At 40.5% G+C, this 23,187-nt stretch overlaps 1 protein-coding gene across 3 annotated transcripts in view; it reads right to left on the bottom strand.

The window, feature by feature from the left end:
* SPOCK3 (SPARC (osteonectin), cwcv and kazal like domains proteoglycan 3) overlaps nucleotides 1-8,190 on the bottom strand; it is a 182,470-nt gene extending 174,280 nt beyond the window's left edge. Inside the window, exons 1-2 of one of the 3 annotated variants that reach the window (XM_089525545.1) lie at nucleotides 8,044-8,190; nucleotides 6,462-6,650 (exon numbers count right to left, since the gene is read on the bottom strand). In XM_089525545.1, coding sequence (XP_089381671.1) covers nucleotides 6,462-6,650 — 189 coding nt within the window. In that variant the 5' untranslated portion in view covers nucleotides 8,044-8,190. Of the gene's footprint in view, nucleotides 1-6,461; nucleotides 6,651-7,340; nucleotides 7,753-8,043 lie in introns of those variants that run through there. The other 2 variants (XM_089525546.1, XM_089525548.1) reach the window with 2 other exon arrangements.
* Between the last annotated feature and the right edge of the window lie 14,997 nt (nucleotides 8,191-23,187).

Below are 23,187 nucleotides of genomic sequence, written 5' to 3'. Positions count from 1 at the left end.
GGATCTGATTTAATGATTAAGCCCATTTAATCCATGGCAACATAACAGACAAAGTTGAAACAATGCAGTATGAAACCAACATTAAGTTTAAGACATTCCTGATTATGAACAATTATTTCTGAACTGCTCTTTATTCCCTTTCATTGTGTTCTAAATCACCCCTGGAAAGCTGAGCCAATGAGCCAGAAGTCAGGGTCATTATCTTACACATTAATCAATCCTGTCAGTTAACTCCTGGGTTAAGCCGTTAAATACTTCTTTACACACCAGAATTACCTCTTAAACAGACAGGATTTTCCCTCTATTTTACAGAAAGCATACTTGTCATGCAATTCACTGCTGTTTAAACACCCTAAATCCTCTCTGCACTTGAAAAGAACAAAGTTGTATAGAAATGAAACTGAATAATCAGGTCAGAACAGCATAAATCGAAAGTTTTGTGTTGGGATTTCAAAATATATCTTTCAGATCCTCACTCTCCAAACTAAAAGCTGAGACTGATGCAATCTTAATCATTTATTTCAGAATAGCCCTAAAGATTTTAAGTTATCTTGACTTCTCAGCTACCATTTCAAATTTAGTTGTTTCTGGGTGGTAGAATAACTCCATCTTCTCCCATTCAAGCATTTCTCATTCAAGTTTTCTTTGTAAAATGAACCTAAGTGCAATATGATTACAGTGAATCCAGATATTAGTAAGCATTAGTAAGCTATCTCCTTTAGTGGCGGATATAATCATCATCCTAATACATCATTTTGTGAGAGAAACCACTAACAGCTCAACAGGTAGGGCTTATCTACAGTGCTACAGTGTTACAACACCAATAAAAAATGCTACCTGGTGAACTTGTGCCCGTCAAATGCCATGTAATAGGTTTTGTCAAAAGAAAATGCAGTAATCCCAGGTATTAGGTTTTATCCATTTATTGACTTCCCCCTAGTTCTCCTTCACCCAGCCTGTTATTCTCACAATCAATGAAAGTGACATGGTCCCTTGAAAATTACTGATTATACTGCATAGACAAATGTTTATGAAGATATCTAACAATTTAATCCTGGCCCTCTCCAATCAAATGTAAACAACATTGAATTCAGTAGGTCTCTTTCTAGGGAAGGTGAATATTAAATTTCAGCACTATTCTTAGAGGAACGCATAGAAAAGACTGCTTCCAAATACTTTAAAAATTGTGTGTGTGTGCCCTCAAGTTGCCTGTCGAATTATGCCAACCCCATAAATTTCATAGGGTTTTCTTAGGCAAGGAATACTCAGGAGGTGGTTTTGTCACTTCCCTCCTTAGAAATGTAGCCTACAGCACCTGGCATTAATTGGCCATCTTCCGTCCTAGAACCAGAGCTGATCCTAGTTAGCTTCCAAGATCAGATGGAATCTGTGTATTTTGAATATTTAGGCCACCCTTAAAATGAAATAAACACTTTTTTTCCTTTGTTTTTCACCAGGATAAGCTGCCTGCCTTGCACAAAAAATTAGTAACCTTACAATATTCTATTCTATCCTATTTCTTTATTCACTTTTTTCTCCCAAAGCTGGGGCACAAGGTAGCCTACCAAATCAAAGTACACTGCATTCACTTCTTCATTTTACAAGATGATGCATTGTGAACATGCCATCAGCATATGATGTTTACATAACATGATCAGGTACACACTTAGAAGAATGCTGAACAGACCTATCACTACAATGATTTGACAAAGAGTCCCACATCCCTAGAGTAATTACATACAACTTCACTGGAAAGTTTCAAACATCCAGTTATGCACCATAAAGTCAAGGTCCTTTCCAATTCTATGATTTAAAATGTCACTGGCAGTTCAGAAGAAATAGCACAGGCATACATTACTTACGAGAGCACTTGAAAGAAAAGAGACATTGAAAAACTATTAAAGGAACTTGTTGAAGTCCCACACAAAACATGTCGAAGTCTTACACAAAGCATGTCTTATGGAATTGAAAATTATGTTACCAAAGCAATTAAACAGTTTAGAGAATGGGAAATGAGATTTTTCACAGATGTAAGAAATGACAGAAGAGCTTCTAACAGATCCCTTTGAATTTCCAATATCTTTCCTTCTCTTTCTGGGAGATGGAAAGAGGTTTACTAAAAACTCATTTGTTAACACATGTTAAAAGCTTTGTACATGTAAGTCTATCTCCAATGTCCTATGTTTTGCAACACTGTAGAATACCAATCAATATGCTCAATTAATTACCACTCAACTGCAACAAATAATATATACTCACTTAACAGACTATATAGTAAAATCTATTTTCACGCATTTTTCATTTTAAAAAAAATGAGAAAAACACTTTGGATATTGTTTCAGAGTCCAGTCCCTTTCTCAGTAGAAGGCTCACTGTGATGAAAACAAGAATAGTATGCAGACTGATATATTTTGTTTTTCTTAACTATAGTTGTATGAATTAAAAAGCAGAACACTATGTTACTGTGCACTATGAAAGCGAATAGATTCATAACTGCAAATTTATTTACTGTGCATTCATAAAATAACTATAATCTGAAGTATGGACATAGATGGGATGTGGTGGCTAAAGTGGTTAACACACTGACTCTGTTGACAGCAAGACTGGAAGGTTGGCAGTTTGAGGTCCGGGTGCAGCTTGGTGGGGTGAGCTCCTATCACTAGTCCCAGCTTCTGCTAACCTAGCAGTCTGAAAGGATGCAGATGCAAGTAGATAAATAGGTACCACTTTGGTGGGAAGGTAAACAGCATTCTGTGCAATCATGCTGGCCATGTGATCATAGAGTAGCCTCTGACAATGCTGGCTCTTTGGCTTCGTAACAGAGATGAGCACCACTCCCTATGGTCAGACACAACTTGACAACCTTGTCAATGGAGAATGCCTTAACCTTACCTTTATGGCAGAGATAAGCTGTTCTTAAATATTGCTCTTGATGTATTTATCCCAAACAACTCCTATTCCATTTTTCCATGATTTGTAACCTCAAGATACTTGGTATCTGCTGGGGTTTGGTTCCAGGGAAAGACACATAGACACACACCCTGTGAATACCAAAATCCATGGATGCTCAATCCCGCTGCATAGTAGACCATGGTGCAGTAAAATAGTGTCCTTTTATATACAATGGCAAAATCAAGGTTTGCTTTTTGGAATTTTTAAAAAAATATTTTCAAACCATGGATGGTTGAATCTGTGGATATGGAGGGCTAATTCTATCATGTTCTTGATTTGGGTTTGTCCTCACTGTAAAAAAGTACATAAGTGAGATCTCATCTTAATGTTCTCTTGCAATATTAATTCTGCAGCTTTCAAAAGAAAAATCCCTACTAGCCTAAGAGAGACCAAAACTTCTAAAAAAAAGATGCCTCTTAAGAGGATGATAAAATATTGAACTACAACCTCAATAAAAAGAAGTTTGGGTCACATCATGTGCAAGGGAAACAGAAGAGAACAGCTTACTAGAGGTTTCTGAAATATTAACCAAAACAATAAAGCAGATCAACTGTAGAAAATGAAAGGTGGCAAACTTTTCATAATAAACTCTTACTTTCTCAAGGAGACGGGCTAACTACCAAAATACTAGCATATGCTATCTTTACATTTTCTCAGCAGTTCAAACAAAAAGTTTCATAGAGTACAAAATTCATTAAGATGAAAAGTACATTAAGCCTTCCGCTTCTGTTTTTCTTGATGATACAATAATTTCAGCTACACTTATATCAATGCAACCTTTTAGGCTTGAAAAAATGGGTTCAGGTGACTATTTTATATAACATAATACAAACAAAATATGTTGTTCCTGTTGTTTTGTTTCCAAAACATGGTTTTCTGAACATGGACTGACAATACTCTTTTCTGTAGAGATGTTCAAAAAGAAATCCTACTATCTTTGGTACAATTGCATCTGAAGAAGTAGACTGTAGTCTACAAACGTTCATGCTACCAACTTCTTTCTTTCAGTTAGTCTCAAAGGTGCTATACTATCTCTCTACATATCTTTGGTACAGTTTACTCCCTAGTAAATTGAGGCTGCAACAATCCAATGTACTCTTACTTTGAAGTAAACTTCATTGAATGCTATAGGACTTATTTCCAATGAACAATGCACAGATTAGGTTGTAAAGGACAAAGTTGTCTCCATAAAAAAAAACTTTAAACAAGTATTTAAATATTCAAAAGGCAAGAAAACTTCTTTTTAATCCATCATGAAAAGGTAATATGAAAACCATCCATTTTGCTTTGGTGGGATGCTTGAATTTTGGTGGGATGCTTGAGTTTTAAAAGTTCCAGATGTAGTCTTATGATATCTTACTAAAAAGACTGAAGGAAATAGATGTGAGTGCCTTCCCCCACTCCTTTTATTGTTTCATTCAGAAGCATTTTTTGCACTGACTTAACTGAATTCTTAAGACTGAGCACTCACCTAACTCTATTCTTGTGCTGGCCCCATCTGATCAGACCAAAAGCAGGATGGGAAAATGCAGTTATAGACTGTTTCCCTGTTTCATACATGCTGGGAGTTTTTGCAATTTAGCAGCTACCTTCCACAGAACCAAAGAAACATTATGTAACCATCCCTCTGTACCTAACCCACATTGCCCTCTTTCAGCTTTGTCATTGTGTGCCTTCAAGTCGGTTTCAGACTTATGACAAACCTAAAGCAGACCTATCACAGGAAGTTGGCAATTTACAGAATACAGATCCCGAGACAGAAGAACACTGTGATGAGAGATGACCAACTAACTGCAGCAAATTCTGCCACAGACTCAGCTCACATTCAACTAAAACCAATGCATCTTTCCCCTGGGCCCTGACTTTAGAGAGCCATCCCTTGTACCTTTCAAACTACCCCATTCTTTCTTTTTTCTGTGATTATTCTTGGGGGTGGGGGGTGTTTGTTTTGATGTGTTTTTTCCAGGTGACTGAAGCTGCATAGAACTCTTGGGGCAACTTGCACCTCTCTTTGCGGAGGGTCACCCAGCAGAAAGACGACCACCTAACCCTTTCAGCACCATTTCCATTCCCTGGACCTCTGACTTTGAAGGCTGGCATTCAACCTCTAGTCCTCTGCTTGCACAAAGAAGGATGGGGTGGGAAAGTGCACCCACTCCCCACTTTTCTTTTCTTTTCTTTCTCTCTTCCAGAGCTCACAGCGCATCACCATCAATCAGGGGCCTTTTATTCATTCTCAGGCATCCAAGTCTTCCAAAGTAGCATTGTCTCTTGTTCCCCTCCCCTCCTGCTGCTCTCGCTTTCACAGAGCCATTAAAACATCTGATCGATCCTTACACTAACTTACACTAATCGGTAACAGCCTTTCGCTGGCCATGCAAGAAAACCTTTTGCAACCCTACCCAACCCTTCCATTGCCCCAGTGGGCATCCATTTTACAGCTGGTGTGGGGAGAGAAACCTCACTGCCTTTCCTTTTGCCACACATACCCCAGTGGGCATCCATTTTTACAACTTGGGGAGAGACTTCATTGCCTTTCCTTTTGCCACACATACTGCAAAGGGCATCCATTTTTACAACTTGGGGAGGGACCTCATTGCCATTCCTTTTTCCACATATCCCCCAGTGGGCACCCACTTTTATGATTTGGGGACAGGCCTCATTGCCTTTCCTATTTCCACCTCCTCCAGTGGGCACCCACTTTTACAACTGGGTGGGAGGAAACCTCATTGCCTTTCCATCCCTTCCTCAGCCACCCATCCTACCCAATGCAAAAAGTTGAGCCTGGACATTCATTCACTGTAGAGCAGGGGTAGGCAACCCTTTTGAGCCGGGGGCCGGATTGCTGTCCCTCAGACAACTGGGGGGCCGAAGCCAATAAATAAATAAATAAATATTTTTTTAAAAAATTAAATAAATAAATAAACCAGGACAAATGTAGGACAAAATTTTCAAATGGAGGGCACTTTTTAAATAAAAAATGGAGGTCACGTGAAAAAATTTGCTGATTTTTTAAAAAAATGTTAAGATAAATGCATGTTTCTGAGGTTTCTATAGACAATTGCCCCACCATGCCCCTCGCGCGAGACGCCAAAGGCCCCGGTGGCAATCGGTGGCAGGACCGGGCTGGGGCCGGTCCCAAGGCCTCGCCGGGCCGCATCCGGCCCACGGGCCGCAGGTTGCCTACCCCTGCTGTAGAGGATGCACCAAATATATACTCTTTGTGTGTGTGTGTGTGTGTGTGTGTTTGTGTTTGCGTGTGAGGATCTCTTCTCTGCCCCTCTCCTTTTCCATGAAACAAACTCTGAAGAATTTTGGGGGAGAGGCGAGGAAGCCATGCCAGAGTCAAATAAATGGGGAAGGAAATAAGCTTGGAGGGAGCGGGGGGGGGAATACCAGGGATACCCAAGAACTTATTCTTCCCAGAGAGAAGGTGATGGCAGCTAAAGCAGAAGGGAGAGGACAGGAGGGCAAAGAGATGGGCTGCAGGCGGACTGGGGCAGACTTACGTCTCGGAATTTGTTCCACTGCCCGGCCTCCTTGTCATACTGGGAGACGGTGGTAAGCCATTGTTTATCATCCAGAAAATTGCCTCCGGGCGACCTGGCCCCGGTCCCCGATGAGGCCGAGGCCCCAGCCCCCTGGCTGCACCAAGCGGCGGCTGCCCAGACACAGGCGAAGGCTGGCACCTGGAGCATCTGAGGAGGAGGAGGAGGGTGAGAAAGCAGAGATGGGACTTTATCAGACAAGGGAAATTGGAATATAATCCAATGGCAATACGAACACAATCATGGGGTTTAACGTTATTGCGTGATAGACTACCACACACAATTTCAGGCAATGGCAAGCTAGTTTCAGGCAATGGGAAGTCAGTTCGAACACAATTCAAATTCACGTAATTTCACTGCACTAGCGAAGACACATGAATGCGTTCTGGCCCCACTTTCTTTTCATTCAAAATGAAGAGAAATCCCTCCCGTGTGATAAACTCCAAGGGCGGTCAGGTCCCCTCCTCAACCAACAAGAAGGGGGCCCAGGGAAGGCGCCATTCACAGAGAGAGAGAGAGAGAGAGAAGGAGAGAAAGGCACCCCGAAAGGCCTCTGAGAGGAAAGGAAGCACCAGGGAAGGAAAGGGGGGGGGGGAGAGAAGACTCCCCACACACACACACACACACACACACAAGCACAAGCACAGACACCTTCCCTCTGTGTGAGGAGTGTTTGGAGGTTTTAAAATGGAGGGAAGAGAAGAATAGAAGAGGAAGACAAGGAAAGAACTCCATACAAACATATGCCTTCCTTCTGGATAAGGAGAGTTTGGGGGGTTTTAAAGGGGAGGGAAGAGAAGGGAGGAAGAGAACACACACACACTACACAAATACACATACCTTCCCTCTTCATGAGGAGAGTTTTAGGGGTTTCAAAGGGGAGGGAGAAGAAGAGAAGAAGGGAGAAAGAGAAGATCCCCACACACACTACACAAACACACACATCTACCCTCTGTAGGAGCAGAGTTTGTGGGGTTGTAAAATGGGGGGAAGGGAAGACACACACATGACACAAACACACACCTCTTCCCTCTGTAGGAGGAGAGTTTGTGGGGTTTCAAAGGGGAGGAGAAGAAGGGGAAGAGAAGACATTCCACACAAACACACACCTACCCTTCCACTGTATAAGGAGAGTTTCAGGGATTTAAAGGGGGGGAGAGAACACACACAACAACACAAACACACAAACACCTCTTCCCTGTGTCTGAGCCTGAGGAGAGTTTCAGGGGTTTCCAGGGAGGGGGAGAGATGAAGAACAGATGGGGGAAGAGAAGGTCATGGATGCCCCCACTCTGCAGGAGGAGAGTTTTCAAAGCAGCGGAGCACAGAAGGGGGAGAGAAGACCCACCATCACCCCCACCCCCACCCCACACACACACACACACACACACACACCTTCCATCTCTATGAGAGTTTGAAAATGGGAGGGATGGAGGGAGAGAAGAAGAAGAGAAGGGGGAGAGAAGGTAGATGGATGCAGCAGAGCCATACAGAGAGGGGAGGGGTAAAAATAGGGGGTGGGGAGCACTGGAGAAGCGGTCACCTTGCTGCGAAGCCCACCGGCTTCTCCGGGCTCCAGCGAGTGGAGAAGGTGGGTCGCTGCTGGCAAGGGGCTGGGAGCTGGAGCTGCTGCCCGCGCCGCCTCCTCCTCCTCCGCCTGGAGCAGCCCTGGCTCAGTCTCTGGCTGGCTTGCGCCGCGCGCCCTCCTCCTCCTCTCTCTGCCTCTGCCTCCGCCCCGCTGGCTCCTCCTCTGCCGCCTTCTTCTTCTTCCCTCCTCCGTTCTGGGCTGCTCTGGGCCCTCCTGGGGAGAGAGCGGGCTGAGTGACCCACTCCCTTCCTGGCGCCTAAGGTGACCAGACCTGGCCTCCTCTTCCAGGACAGAGTCCAGGACTCCTTCGAAAATGAGCTCCATTTGGAGCCTGACCAGACTTGGGCTGCCTTTTCCAAGACATAGTCCTCTCTTTCAGCCTTTTCTGTCCAGGAAGAATGTCAAAAGGCCCTCTATTTTGAGCCTGATGACAGTGATCAGACTTGAGCCTCCTTTTCCAGGACATAGTCCTCCATTTCGGCCTTTTCTGCCTAGGAGGAATTTCAAGATGCCCTCCATTCTGAGCCTGACTCCTCCTTTCCCAAGACATGTCCTCCATTTCAGCCTTCTGTCCAAGAGGAATGTCAAAATGTCCTCCACTTTTGAGCACAGTCAAGAAACAGGAATCTTTTGAGCTTTTCTTTGGTCATTTCCCTTCTTTTACTTGAATGTCCTCCATTTTGCCTTGCCATGTCCTCCTTTGTGGTGGGGACATCTGGCCACCCTGCTCACGCCCTTTTGCTGAAGGGTGCCACTTGGATGGGAGACCACAGAAAGTGTAGGGCTACCTAACCCCAAGCTCTGGTTCCTGGGCACTCTTTTCCTGAGGTAGCTGTGATAACCATCTAACAAAGTACAATAGCATCCAAAATCCACAAATACCTTCCTTGGGCCAACCAAAATGTGCAAAATATACCTTGCAAACTTTCAAAGTTTGACTAGCTTCTTCATCAGGCAAAGGAATAAAAAATCATTGTTGCTGTTGTGTGCCTTCAAGTCTTTTCTGACTTCTGATGACTTAAGGCAAACCTATCAAGAGGTTTGTTGGGGTTGTTTGGCAAGTTTCTTTGAGGGGGTTTGCCACTGCCAGCCTCTGTGGCTGAGAGAGTGTGACTCACCCAAGATCACCCAGTGGGTTTCATGGCCAAGCAGGGACTCGAACCTTGGTCTCCAGAGTCATAGTCGAATGCTCAAACCACTAAACCACGCTGGCTCATACAGGAGAACTTCATTCAGGAGAAAAATAGAATTATGAGGATGTTAACCACAAGCCTGCATTTTGTCAAAATGTGGCTGTTCTTAGTTCAGGTGGTGTTGGAAGACATTCATGCAGCTGATTCTTCTAGACATGTAGGTTGATAAGTGTGCCTTCAAGTTATTTCCAACTTATGGTGACCCTAAGGCAAACTATCATGGTTAAAAAAAAAAGCTTTCGTCAGAGGAGGTTTGCCATTGCCTTCCCTGAGAGAGTGTGACTTGCCTAAGGTCACCCAGTGATTTTTATGGGGAATCTCCAGAGTCACAGTCCAACACTCAAACCACTCCACTGGCTCTTTGTCTTATAGGTACTGGGAGGGGGGGGGGTTAAATTCCATTAGCAAGACAAAAAGAGATGCTCAACTTGAGATCCAAGTTGTGTCAATTTTCTGTGGAGCCACAAGATGCTTTATATGAGAACAAGGATCTGGCTGCCCTTCCTTGTAGCCATTTGTGAGACAAGCAAACTCCACAGATAAAAGTTGCCTCCTTTCTCCTGAACCTTTGGCAAAAGGGGTGACTGAGAATGGGACTCCCAGCCAGGAAGACCAAATTCTCCCACATCCATGGATCTTCTGACTTTGCCACACCTGGAGATGGTTTTGGAAGCTTGCATGCAAAGGATCCTCCTATGTGTAATTCCCTGTCAGCCTTAGCCAGCATAGCCAATATTGAGGGATAATGGAAGTTGCAATCCAATTACATCCGGAGGCCACATGCCCCCCAAATCTTTTTTTTTTACCTCTTTTCCTTAACACTTTTCAGCACCACAGCTGCTCACAGTGCTCCCTTGAATGAAGGAGTGAGCACTGCCTGTGTCTAAGGTCTGCTTAATAATAATAATAATAATAATAATAATAATAATAATAATTTATATTCCTCTTAATCACTTGGAATCCAAGCAGATTATAACAATAATCCCTCCACTCTGGGCAATGCAGCCCATAAATCTGGTCACTGAGGAAATGAGCATCTCATCCTTTGACACATTGGCACGGTGTAGAGATTACACCCAGCCATCCCTAGTCTTCATGCTTGGGGACAAGTCAACTGAGGACAGACTGGTGAGGAGGATGATTGTGTGTGTGCACAAATGCCTGGGTATGAGCTTTTGGGTGCCTGAACAGTGAAAAAACAAACAACACTTTAAAACATACATTTTGGTAGATCCGCATACCAGAGAGTGGATATGGTGTCTGTTACTAAATTTACCTAGGACCCATCATGTGTCTCATCTCAGGCTCAGTGCCAGTTCTCAGTTGCTTTGGTGAGTAGGCAGTGAGAGAGGGTAGGTGAGTAGGCTCTGCTCGCCCACTACCTCTGGATAGTGCTGAAAAGCCCATCCCTTCCTCCTTGCCTAAAGTGAGAAGTAGAGTAAATGAATAGTGTCCCTGTATGCCTTCAGGTCATCTGTCAACTTACGGTGACCTCCATGAATTTCATAGGGTTTTCTTAGGCCAGGAATCCTCAGAGGTAGTTTTGCCAGTTCCTTTCTCTGAAATATAGCCTATAACACCTGGTATTCATTGGCAGTATCCCATCCAAGTATTAACTAAAGCCAATCCTGCCTAGCTTCCAAGTGAGTAGGGACACTTCTAAATAAAAAGTTCTAAATGTCAACAAAAAAATGTTGTTGTTGTTGTTGTTTTCCTTACTGCATTTTTGTGCTAAGAAAAAAACACATACCCCTATCATCCTAATTCTATGAGTAAAGCATGATGATTTCTCAATGGAAGGCTCATCTGGAAGCAGCCAAGGCTCAATAAGACATTTGCCCAACCCTTGCTGTTGAATTGAGGGATAAAGTCCATGGCTACTCCAGAGCCTTCTCTTGCTCACCTTCTACCCACCAAATTGGGCAAAACATAAGATATGGGTCATTGCTTGTATGTTTGGGGACATATGGGAAAACAATGCTCACACTGTTTGGTCTTCATGAGAAACATTCTGATTTCTCATAGCTCTATATGGATGCAAGTTGGTTTGGCCCAAGATTCCAAGAATTATGTGGTATGTTCTTTTCCCACCTTGAGTACGCTTGTACAACGAGACTAACTTATGTTTTCAAAACACATGGTTCTCTGGCTTCATCTCCCTGTTAAGCAGAAAAGCTTTGGAATGGTGCAGCAACCTGAAATGCCCCCAGATAACTTCTTCATGAAAGGATGATCTGGCTCTTTTTTTCTGTGACTCATGCTGTTTGCTGTATTGCCTACAAAGAGAATAAGTGACCAGCTTTAGGTTGCTGAGTTCATGATCTCTTTCTCTCTGTGGTTCCACAAGCCCTGCCTGCCTTGCCAGAGTGCAGAGAGAAGGTGAGCAAAAAGAGGGAGGCAAGAGAGACTTTCTCTTCCTTACACACTTTATCACCCACCTATGAAAACTTGTCATTCAGAGGGAAAGATGATGCATGAGAGGAGACATTGCTGCCTCCAAAGAATCTCTCAGCTATTTCTTTTTCCCAGCAGGGAGACTGAGCAAGTAATAGTTGGTGCTTGCTGCAATTGCTCCCCTCCCCATCTAGAATGCTGTGGTCTGCTTGTGCATCCTTTCATTTTGGATGATACAATGGGAGGAATCAGGCACAGCCATTCAGAGAGAGTAGTCCATTGCTCCTTCAAGGAACAGGCACATGTTTGTAAGCTCCCCCACTGAGCTATGTGGACAATTGAACTAGTTGCACCCAAACATCACATCACACCAGCCAGAGGGATAGCACAAAGAAATGAATAAGTAAGGCAATAAAATTCCAGTGACTAAACCTCTATGAGGCACCATCCAGCTGGTGGATCCTATGTAGGTGAATTCTGTTCAGGTTTTAATCCAGGTTTAGAGTGTTCTCTTAGGTGCTGAATCTATTCCTAAATAAATTCAGCACATTGGATAGCTCCTTTAATGCTAACCTAAAACTGAAACGGACTAACTTCTCCACTGACAAGAGGACTACCAGCTGCCATTGCCAATGAAAGAAAGAAAGGATGAACAAACTAACAGAGCTGGTGGTTCATGATCTGGTTCTAGGCAACACTATGAGTCCAACCTTGTTTGACATAATGTCCAGATAAAGTGCACCAGGCATAGAAAGTGGTAGGATTCAAGGAAGGAAGGACTGTGGGGAGGAGGATGAAAGTTCCAAGGGGGGATCTTCCCAGATGGAGTTTATCCACCTTTATTCTGCAAGGAAAAGGCAGAATATAAATAAATCATATTATTATTATTATTATTATTATTATTATTATTATTATTACCATCTTTTCCTCTTGTTTTTTGACAGATTCTACTGAAGGAAAGCGCCAATTATTCGCATTTCCTCCAGAAGTAGAGTCATAACGTTAGGCATCATCTCCCCACCCTCAAGTGGTGTGTAAATATATCTATAGTTAGATCCAGCATGCTGACCTTACAGGCATGCATATGTTTTTGGCAGTTCAAAAAAAAGTAATCAAAAGCATTTAAAGATGCAGAGAGACATCTGTAACAGCACATTTGTCACTGGGATAAGAAATTGAAACACTGGAGAAGTAGGAGGGTTAGAGGTAGATCACATCAAAGGAAGCTTCAGAGTGGCAAGGTTGTGATAAATAATGGTGATGAAAAGAAGCCAGAATTATACATTTTAATTAGGAATGATAATTTGTAATGCTTAAAAGAAAGCAATTTAACATACAATACTCTGCATGTATAAATCAAGCTGAAGTGTTATGTCATTTACACATCAGGAACTGAGTCTGAGTCTGCAGAATTTAAGGATTCATGAAACTAAAGAGGCTTACCTACATAGATGTCATTTTGGCATTAGACAAAGCCCTTTATTCATACCCCAAGGCTTCAAAAATTCAACAGTTTTAGTTAATAATTGGTTTTATTCTGTTTTGAATTTGAATTTGAATTTTGTAGTTTAATGCTGAAATTTTAGCTCATAATTTTTCCAGGTAACCTGGGAATATCTTTGAAGAAATGGCAAAGATGGCTATAATAAAGAATAAATGAAAATAGAAAGCCTACTTTCCTCTTTCAGCTATTGTGGTAAGTCCATGACCTGAATTTTAGAAAATATGAATATTATCTTTTTATAAGCTTATAATCAATAGAAATCTAGCATTTTTGTACTCTAGTGCTTTGTCCACCCAGTTTAAGAAACAGTGGTTTAGTCCTACAAGTCAACTCCTGGAACACACGTATAGGAAATAATGTGCTATACAGTGGATTGCTGTCATCCTCTGGTACATATAAATATGAGCCATAGCAGAGATGAAACACATTCTCACATCATATTGCTTTACACATACACACAAACAAACTAATTTCCAAACCTGTTGCTTTTCTCCCTATTTTTGGCCCATTCGACAGCTGATGTTATCTTTCTCAGAAGTGATAGACATGGCTGAAAAGCACTGGCTTTCTCACAACATTCTGCTCTCTAAGGAAGGACTAACAATGTTTCTTGGTATTGCACAGCTTTGTTTCAACAATACACCTTTTGGTTAATTCCCTCCAACAGGAAAACAAATAACTAGAGAATCCTGGAGTGAGAAAAAAGTTGTTTTGAATCAACATGGAAAAATATGCTTCGTTCCAAATAAACATTGCATTTGTATACTTTACATCCCAGTCTCTTGGTTTATGCATACCTTCAGGTGATTGTGTGGGATGAGCATAGGAACAAACAGCATAACCCCAGTTTTTACTCTCCAGATGTTCATAGCACATTTGTTCACAGGACATGTGTTTGGGGGGGGGGGGGGGGATCTTAAATTGTGAGTTTTTCCATAATGAAAATAACAGAGTTGGGGGGAAAATATAAGTGTTGGGGAAAGAATAGTGTGGGATTCATATAAACTTTGCCTTGATTTATGGCAAGAGAGATTTTGCCTATCTGTGCCTGCTCTTTTGACAACAGAAAATGAATTATCAATTGCCCATGTCGCAGCTTCCTGAATATTTAATATAACTCTTAAATCTTATATTCATAACACTATAACTGCAAATATTACCGTCTCTGGATAATTGTTTTAATAATCTCATTTTGAAAATATATTTTACCTTATTTAATCTGTGGATTTATATCAGAACTCCATTTTTTTTTAAAGGAGGGTAATCTAGGAGTCCTAGTAGATCTCAAGTTGAACATGAATCAACCCTGTGATATGGCAGCCAATGCAATTCTAGGATGCATCAATAGGAGTATAGTGTCAAGGCAAGTAATAATGCAGTAAGTAGTCCCTTCCCACCCATGGGAGCTCAGCCCAGCCCACCCACCCCCAACCCCAGGGACAGGCAAAAATACAGATGAATGATTGCACCCCATTTTATTCAATGGCAGAAACACGCACATGGCCACTCCATGCATGTGCTGCCATTGAATAAAATGGGGCATGGTCATCTGTGATGGCTTGAATCCATGGATAACTAACCCACTGATATGGCAAGCTCACTGTACCACTCTATTGTTCTGCTTTGGTCAGACCTCACCTGGAATATTATGTCCAGTTCTGGGCATCACAATTCAAGAAGGATTATGACAAGCTGGAGCATTTTCAGAGGATGGCAGCCAAAATAGTAAAAGGTCTGGAAACCATGCCCTATGAGGAGTATCTGAGTATGTTTAGCTTGGAAAAGAGCCGTTTTACAGGTGACATGATAGCCATGTTTAAATATTTGAAAGGATGTCATATTGAATATGACATCTTGTTTTGTACTGTTCCAGATAATAGGACATGGAACAATGGATTCAAACTAAAGGAAAAGAGATGCTACCTAAATATTTGGAAGAACTTTCTGGTAGTAAGAGCTGTTCAACAGTGGAATATGCTGCTTTAGAGAGTAGAGGAGTCTCTGTCTCTGGAGGTTTTTAAACAGAAACTGGATGTCCATCTGTCAGGTGTGCTTTGATGATGTATTCCCACATGGCAGGGGACTGGACTGGTTAGCCCTTGTGGCCTCTTTCAACTCTGTGATTCTATGAGTCCTAGCTGCTGGACTGGATGGTTAACAAACATTCTGGTACTTCTCTAGCTGCTCAGATTGACAGATAACTGATTGATGAAGTTTTATTAGAATGCCCATGTGGATGGAATATTTATGAAAGCATTTGCAATAGGGTATTTGTGGCAATAATATATCAATACTTGTTTAACTACACAATAACTCCAGTTCTGATAAAGCATGCATTTTGAGAAACCTCACTAGACTGAGAAACCAAGTTTTTCTTTTTCAGAATCATTAACAGGTTATGTGACAAGCAAGCATTTTGCCTCTAATACTTTTCCTAGCATTAAGATGTATAAAGTGATGTTTAAAACGTCATCGTATGAATTTCTGATCAACATACAGTTGTTAGATCTGCAGGAGTCCCGACATCGGGGTGAGAAATGTGTGCCTCCTCTTATTCTATGTAAATTATTGAAGATTCCTGATGTACATTATGCCACGATTAAATTGTTTCAAGATCCTGTTTTTTCACATCAGACATAGAGTCTAGTTTCAACAAGATTATGCAATTTAGGACAGTGGCCTTTAATCTGAACACTCTCCTTTGGGTAAAACCCTTTGCTTTGTGAGTAAAACTCCTTTGTGAGTAAAACTCTTGGCTGAGCTATAAAGATCAACAGGATCTGCTCATTCAGGAAAATATGACAGTCAAGGAGTGGTGTCCATGTCCTCTGGTATAATTAGTTATTTGTTAATATTGAAAGAGCCTTGTAAACCATAGGAAGGTGGTGCACACACAGTTTAGTTGCATGCTAAATAAGTGCACGTACAAAATCATATTTTTTTATTCTCAATAATCTATCACCCCTCTCCTCATTCACAGTGATTATCCTGATAGTTTCAGTTCTAGTCACTTAAACTATTCTGCAAGTGTAACTGAATCAGGAGAGACTAAAATATATTCAACACATAAAGTAAAATACACAGAGAAAAAATATAAAAGTCTTCTGTGGGGAATAGTATGGGAAATAAGCACAAGAGAGGGATGCTGTTTCAAGAAACATTATAGAGAAATCTGGAATAGCAATCCATGAGGTGTCTGTAGAGTTATATTGATGCAATGTGGAAGTAACTATGTGTGACTAGAAGTGTGCAAGAGCAAATAAAACAGAGACCAAAGATGGCATCATAGAAGCAATATCTGTTATTGTTCCAAATGCACATGCAAATGTTAAGGAAGGAACACACAGACCATAATATACAATATGTTCCTTCAATCCATGACCATACCCTCATTTACATCAGCCCCACTGACTCAAACAAAAAGGGGGGAATATTATCACTAATGTAGAGTTGTGTGTCTGATTCATGTCTGTTGCTGAAACAAAGTAGTTAGGGAATTGCCCTTTGGAGACTGCAGGATGGGTCTCAGTCTTAAGAATATCCCTTCTTGGTCCTTCACATGGCTTTCCCCTAGCATTTTTTTAAAAAAAAAATTAGGCATACAAACGTTGAGTGAGAGCCAGTATGGTGTAATGGTTTGAGCGTTGGACTATGACTCAATTCACGGCTTGGTTGTGGAAACCCAGTGGGTGGCCTTAAGCAAGTCACACCCTCTCAGCCCCAGAGAACCTGTGACAGGTTCACCTTAGGATCACCATAAGTTGGAAGCAACCTGAAGGCACACAACAACAAGAACAACCACAACCACAACAAACAGTGGGTGTTGATATGTCATTTAGCCCTAACAGAGCTCATTACCTGTTTCACAACCCTGTGCCATATACCAGGGGTGGGCAATTTTGGAACAACTAGAGGCCCAGTTTTCATTTCCAACACAAAGTCCAGAAATGGCAAAAATGCATGTTTAATATTCTTTAATTTCTGTGCATTATGGTTCAGGATGTTAGGAGATTTGAACTTCTGCTTGACAGGATACCTCAGAATTAATAGTAGCAGGATCCTTGCTATCTGAGTCCTTAGGATGGTCCAAATTGGGATGTTGTATTTCATTTTCCATTTTTATAGGTGTGGTAATACAGTGTCATGGTGATACAGTGATGTCCTCCACATGATAAGGTGCAATCTTTAGCTGCCTAAATGAGAACAGTGCCCTTTCTCCTGAGTTATAAAGTATCCTAGTATAGTAAAGTTATTTTGACTTCTATGGTAGAAAATCTCACAAAGATCTTTCTGCCTCCCTGGCAATAAAAATGCAATCACAATACCTTGCTGCCTTTTTCATGACACTCAAAATCTGAGATGGATGCTTTACACCACCTACTATGAAGGCTGTCCCTGTTGGCTGCCCCTATATGTGGGAAGCATGAGGACATTGGCACAGAAAGTGTCTTTCTGGAGTACTGAAGGGATTTCTATTTTTTTTAAAAAGTGTTTTGTTTCTTCCTGGGCTGATCATGCATTGGATTCAGTGGTGGTTCTGCCAGTTTAATAGAGCATATCTCCTGACCCAGCATAATAAATGCACCAGGTTGCTCTGTTTTTATGTATTTCCGTGCTTTCTGTGCTGATATCATTCCAACAAGCCTCAACAACATTGATCTCATGATAGTCATCCCTCTCCTATTTTAAAAGCAAACTAAACAGGAGGCATCAGTACCGCTGACCATAAATGCCTCATCAGCATTGCATGCCCTGCATGAGTGCACCCAATCTAGCTCTATTCATAATGACTTTCTGAAAACAAATACATATGTGCAATATGATACTATGCAAATTTACCAAGATATAGGTCTCATTTAATCCAACAGGGCAATGGTGTGAAGATTAGATGGAATATCTAATTGCTATATTAAATATAAAGGGTTTACAAAACTGAAAAAAAGGTTCAAGAATCCTGGGCCTCAATGAATCAACAAAAATAGAAAGCAACCAAGTTGTTGTTTTTGGAATTGAAAACCTACAGTAAATGCTGAGTAAAAGCGGAAACACAAATTAATCTTATATATAAAGTATGGATCTTATACAGAAGATTCATAATGTGCTGAACAGAAAAAATTGCTTACAAGGTTGTACCTTTTTCTTACATGGGCTGCATAAACTAAAGTTGTAATTCTAATTGAATAATGGCCTGCTGCCAGTATAGAAGTATGACTAGTTTGAAAATGAATTTTACATTTCACAGTTGCTCCATTTGAGGATGTCGCCTTTTTTCATAAACCTCAGGTTCTTGAATGCTTTCTACCTGTCTCTCTTTCTTTTTCTGTATATTTATTTCTCATGAAATATAAACCCTAACAGGCTTGGGGTTGATGTCTATGCTCTGAAAGAAATGGAATCAAACTTTCTGATTTTTCTGACATTTATACTGCCAGATTAGCATTCATAGGACTATAATCTAATCCTTAAGAGTCAGCAACTCATCTGTCTCAAAAAATCATCACCAATTTCTCTTCTTGCTTTCAGTATGCAAAGGGATCTTGTAGTACCTTTGAGATGCTACAAAATCCCTTTGCATACTGATTTGTTGTTGTTTTTGTTGTTGCTGCATGCCTTCAAATTGTTTCCAATTTATAGTGACCTTGAGGCAAACCTGTCATAAGGTCTTCTTGACAAGATTTGTTCTCTAGCAAGCCTGAGCTTATTCTGAGCTTTAGCTTTTCTGACTTTACCCCTTAATATGCTCACTTTTTTCTGAATTCCTCTTTGGTGAATTTCCAATTTTTTATTTCTTATACATGCTCCATTTAAAACATAGCTCCACTGAAAGTTCTTTAGTTATCCATCCTGGTTTCTCAAGACACCTCTCATTTTTCATTCTTGTTTGAACAGCTTGAAATTGTGCCTTCAGTATCTCCCTTTTGAGAAACTCCCATCTGTCCTGAACTCTCTTCTCTTTTAGTATTCCTGACCACAGAATCATCCCCAGTATTTCCCTAAGTTTACTGAAATCAGCTCTCCTAAAGTCTGGAATGCATGTCTGACTATCTCTGGCATTTTCTTTCGACTGCATAACACACTCCAGGAGAACATGATCACTCCCACCTAAGGATCCTACCACTTGCACACTATTAACCAGGTCATCCCTGTTGGTTAGGATCAGATCTAAAATAACTGACTCCCTTGTTGCCTCTTCCATTTTTTGGACAATTAAATTATCTTCCAGGCAAGTGAGGAATTTAATAAACCTTGAGGTTTTGGCTGAGTTTGACTTCCAGCAAATATCATGATAGTTGAAGTCATCCATCACTACTACATCTCTCCTTTCTGTGATCATCTGTTCTTGAAAGGCATCATCCAATTCCTAAATTTTGACTTGGGGGGTCTGTAGTACACTCCCATAATAACATTCCCATTGTTTCCCTCCCCTTTCATTTTTATCCAGCAATCTCCTCAAGGCATTTTCAGAGATGACTCAACTGAATTTTTTTTAACTCTGAAGGTGATTCCCCCCCCCCCCCCCCCCATTTCCAAAACTCCTTTAACCTATTTCTTAATTTACTGGAATCTTAATACAGTACTCTAACTGGAACAGGAATTTTGGGGAAGATTTTTTAAAAATTGTTTTTAAATTGCATTCATGCTAATATATTGTGTTTTAAAATATGAGATTTTTTAAGCTATATACACATGGTTAGCTATGTTGTGATTTATATTAGTTTAAATTGTAATTATACTGCTGTAGTCACTTTGTAAGCTGCTATGCAAATTCATTTTACCCTGAAAAACATGGCATATGTGCTGAAAAGAATGGCATATAAATAAAATAAAGTTTTAAGAATTAAGTCTCATTGTGTGAGGTGAAGCTAACTCTCCATAAGACCGTGATGGAAACAATGGGACGTCAGATTAAACCTCATTAGGAGCCAGGTCACTTAAAAAGCAAAAAGAGTATTATTATTTTTTCCTCAATGAAAACAATTCTCCAATTGGGCCTATCAATTTTTATTTTTGAAAATAACATTATTTCCGTATTTTTGTAATGAGCTAACTAGACAGGGGTACACTCATGAAATACAGAGAGAGGTGTTACACTGAACAATATGCCACCATTCCCAGCTGCTTCTGTTCCCTGGATAATATCATTTAGATTATTTCATTAAATGTCCATTCATAACAAGACTTCTAGTAAATCATGTCTAGAGATTGATGTTAAATGGGTGGGGGAAGAAATAAGATTTCCCTCCTTGGTTACTTTTAGTTCATCCTAAGAGAGCCATCTGGGAACCTTCCAATCCATACTGCAGCCTCCTTACTCACCAGGGAATCTTTGTTGGAAGACCTTTTGGATGCTAATTAATCTCCTTCCGAAAGTTTACTGTCCCTGGCTTCAGGTCATTGTCTACTTGGCCTTCAGTCTCAAAGAAAGAAATGGGGCTTGTATAATTTGAAGAATTTTCTGTTGAAATAATGTTGCCCTGCACAACAAAGAGAGTACTTACCCCACCGAACAAAGCGGCTCACTCACCATTGCTCCTCCGTTTCCACCACATTTAAAAAGGATCTGATTTGTCACTTTTTAACCAGATTTCTGTAACTGGAGAACCAACACATAGAAGTAGTAAGTAAGTGTCAAGTAAAAATATGATCTGTTAACATGTTACTTTGGGGTTTAACAAAGGGGAAAATGCAGCCACATTTTTACTTGTCTGTGTTAATCCTAAAATACTCTTTTTTGCATGATATCAGTAATGTTTGCTCACTATTTTACTTGTTGGTTTCCCAGTTTTGTATTTTAAAGCATAATTTTTCTGAAAAAGCAATTTAAAAGTAATTCACTAATGGCATGATATTAACACATAAAGTAGCATGTTCTGAAGAGTAAAGAGGAACAGGTAGCCTTTTCTAAGCAAAGTAACGCTAGAGATAACACACAACATTTTAATATGGTATCCCAGGTTTGTAGGATTCTACTATTAGCATGCCACGGATATACCAATGGAACCGTGTTTTCTTTAATTATGCATGTGAGGGAGAGAAGAAAATTTGAACTCCTCTCCATGAGGAACTGTGGCATCATCTTGCATGTTGTGTTTGTGGTGAGGCAGGTGATGTGCTGCCTCACATGCCCCCATCATTGTTCCTCCATATGTAGCTGCCATGTGGGTAGAATTATTGGCATAATTCCAGGTTAATAGGCAATGACAGTATGTTTCCATGGAACACATCTCTCAGGTTTACTTTTTCTTCTCTTGCTGTGCTGTACTCTCCTATAGAGATGAATTGCTATATGATATAGCATCTGTGCAGCCAACATAGGTCTCTCTCCAACTTCTCATATAATTAGAGCAAAGGATTGCTCTGCCCAGAACATGTTTAAAAATATTTTATTTAATTTTGTGCAAACCACAAAAACAACTGTTGTGATAATAAGACTGACAAATGATTCAGTATCCTCAATAAATATTGTTTGAATTTCCATTTTCATCTTGCAAAAGATTGGTTGCATGTATCTTGGGTTCAATTGTTTTTACCTCTCCATGTTTAACATTATTTTCAGGTAGATGCACTTTCAGATCTGTTCTGTATTTCTTTCATAGAAAATGTAAACTACCTTGTAGTTTGCTGTGTTGACTACTGGGAAAAAACAATTGTTCAGTTCTAAATGTCTTTGATTTTAGTCATTTGCATCTCTTAATATGTGCATATATACTCACAAAGAATTTGAACTCAGTAAAACTGCTTTTGAATAAACATGCTCAAGATCATGCTGTATATATTAACCTTAATGTATGTTATCTGTCATTAACAATATTTCTTTTCATTTAGAACTCTATGGGTTTTAAAATACATATGCTAGAATATGGCGATCCATATGGTCTCTAGAATTCAGTATTTCAGTAAAGGATGACCTGCCCTTCTTGAATTTTAAAAAAAAAAAGCAATCAGAGTAAATCTGGAATAAGGAACTAATAGGAATTTCAGAAAAGGAATTAGGAACTAACTTTAGCCTCATATACCAGTGGGCTTGATTTTTCTCAACTCTGTTTCAATGTGGTTTTGCTAAAGAGTGTTCTCTTGCATTAGAGGATAACTGTTCCATGGATATCATGCAGCTCCCCTATGTTCTCACTTGGACAGCCTGCCCACTAGTCCACTTTAGCTTTCCCTTAAGCCTCTCATGTTCATAGACTTTCCCTAATCTCAAAGGAATTTTGGAGCAAAGCAGATGGGGCCTGATCACTGTGGGACCATGGCAATCACATGCTGTGGTCCAGTAGGATGCTGCTACCACAGTCCTGAATGGGTCGTGAAAAGGAGGGGTAAGAAACTGCTCCTTTAGCGGCCATGTTTGGGCCATGTTATGTGGCCCCGGTGTGGCCTCTGTGCAGCCTTTGCGCAATTCAGTGGCATGTACACACCTCATTCCCAGATTGGCCCAATGGCAGCCCTTTTGGATCATCTGTTTGTTAGTGTGCTGTGCACTTTTGAATGACTTTGTTGTATATTTCTTTTTTTTCCTCCTGTCTTGTCTGAAGGGCAAAGCACACAAATAATCATAATTTTACATATAAATATTTTACTGTTCTTCATTGTTTTGTTAATAAAACAAATGAAGGATATAACTCAGGTTTGACAAACTATCACACAGCAATGAACTTCCAAAAATATATATATTTCCCCCTGTTTAAAAAAATTATAAAATGTGTAGAGATTGTGAAATCGGATTTCCTACTGTGTTCACTGCAAAGGCTTTGTACTATTGTACAACTACAATAGTAGGGAATGATTAACGGCTGTTAACAACACTAAAAGTTCTAACACAGTGTGTCCTCCATAGCCACAGATTCTGTATCTATGGATTCAACTGTCTACTACTTTAAAATATAACCTCCCCACCCACCCCCCAAAATTCCAAAATTCCATGATTTTGCTCCACTTACTACACCATTGTATATAATGGGACCTGAAAATCCACAGATTTTGGTATCCATGGTGGGTAAAAGGTAA

This window comes from Sceloporus occidentalis, unplaced genomic scaffold (assembly GCF_023333645.1).
Source record: "Sceloporus occidentalis isolate IW3139 unplaced genomic scaffold, rSceOcc1.0.p SCAF_5, whole genome shotgun sequence".
NCBI classification, from domain to species: domain Eukaryota; kingdom Metazoa; phylum Chordata; class Lepidosauria; order Squamata; family Phrynosomatidae; genus Sceloporus; species Sceloporus occidentalis.
The sequence above is the reverse complement of the archived record's forward strand: the minus strand, read 5'-3'. Positions and strand labels throughout refer to the sequence as shown.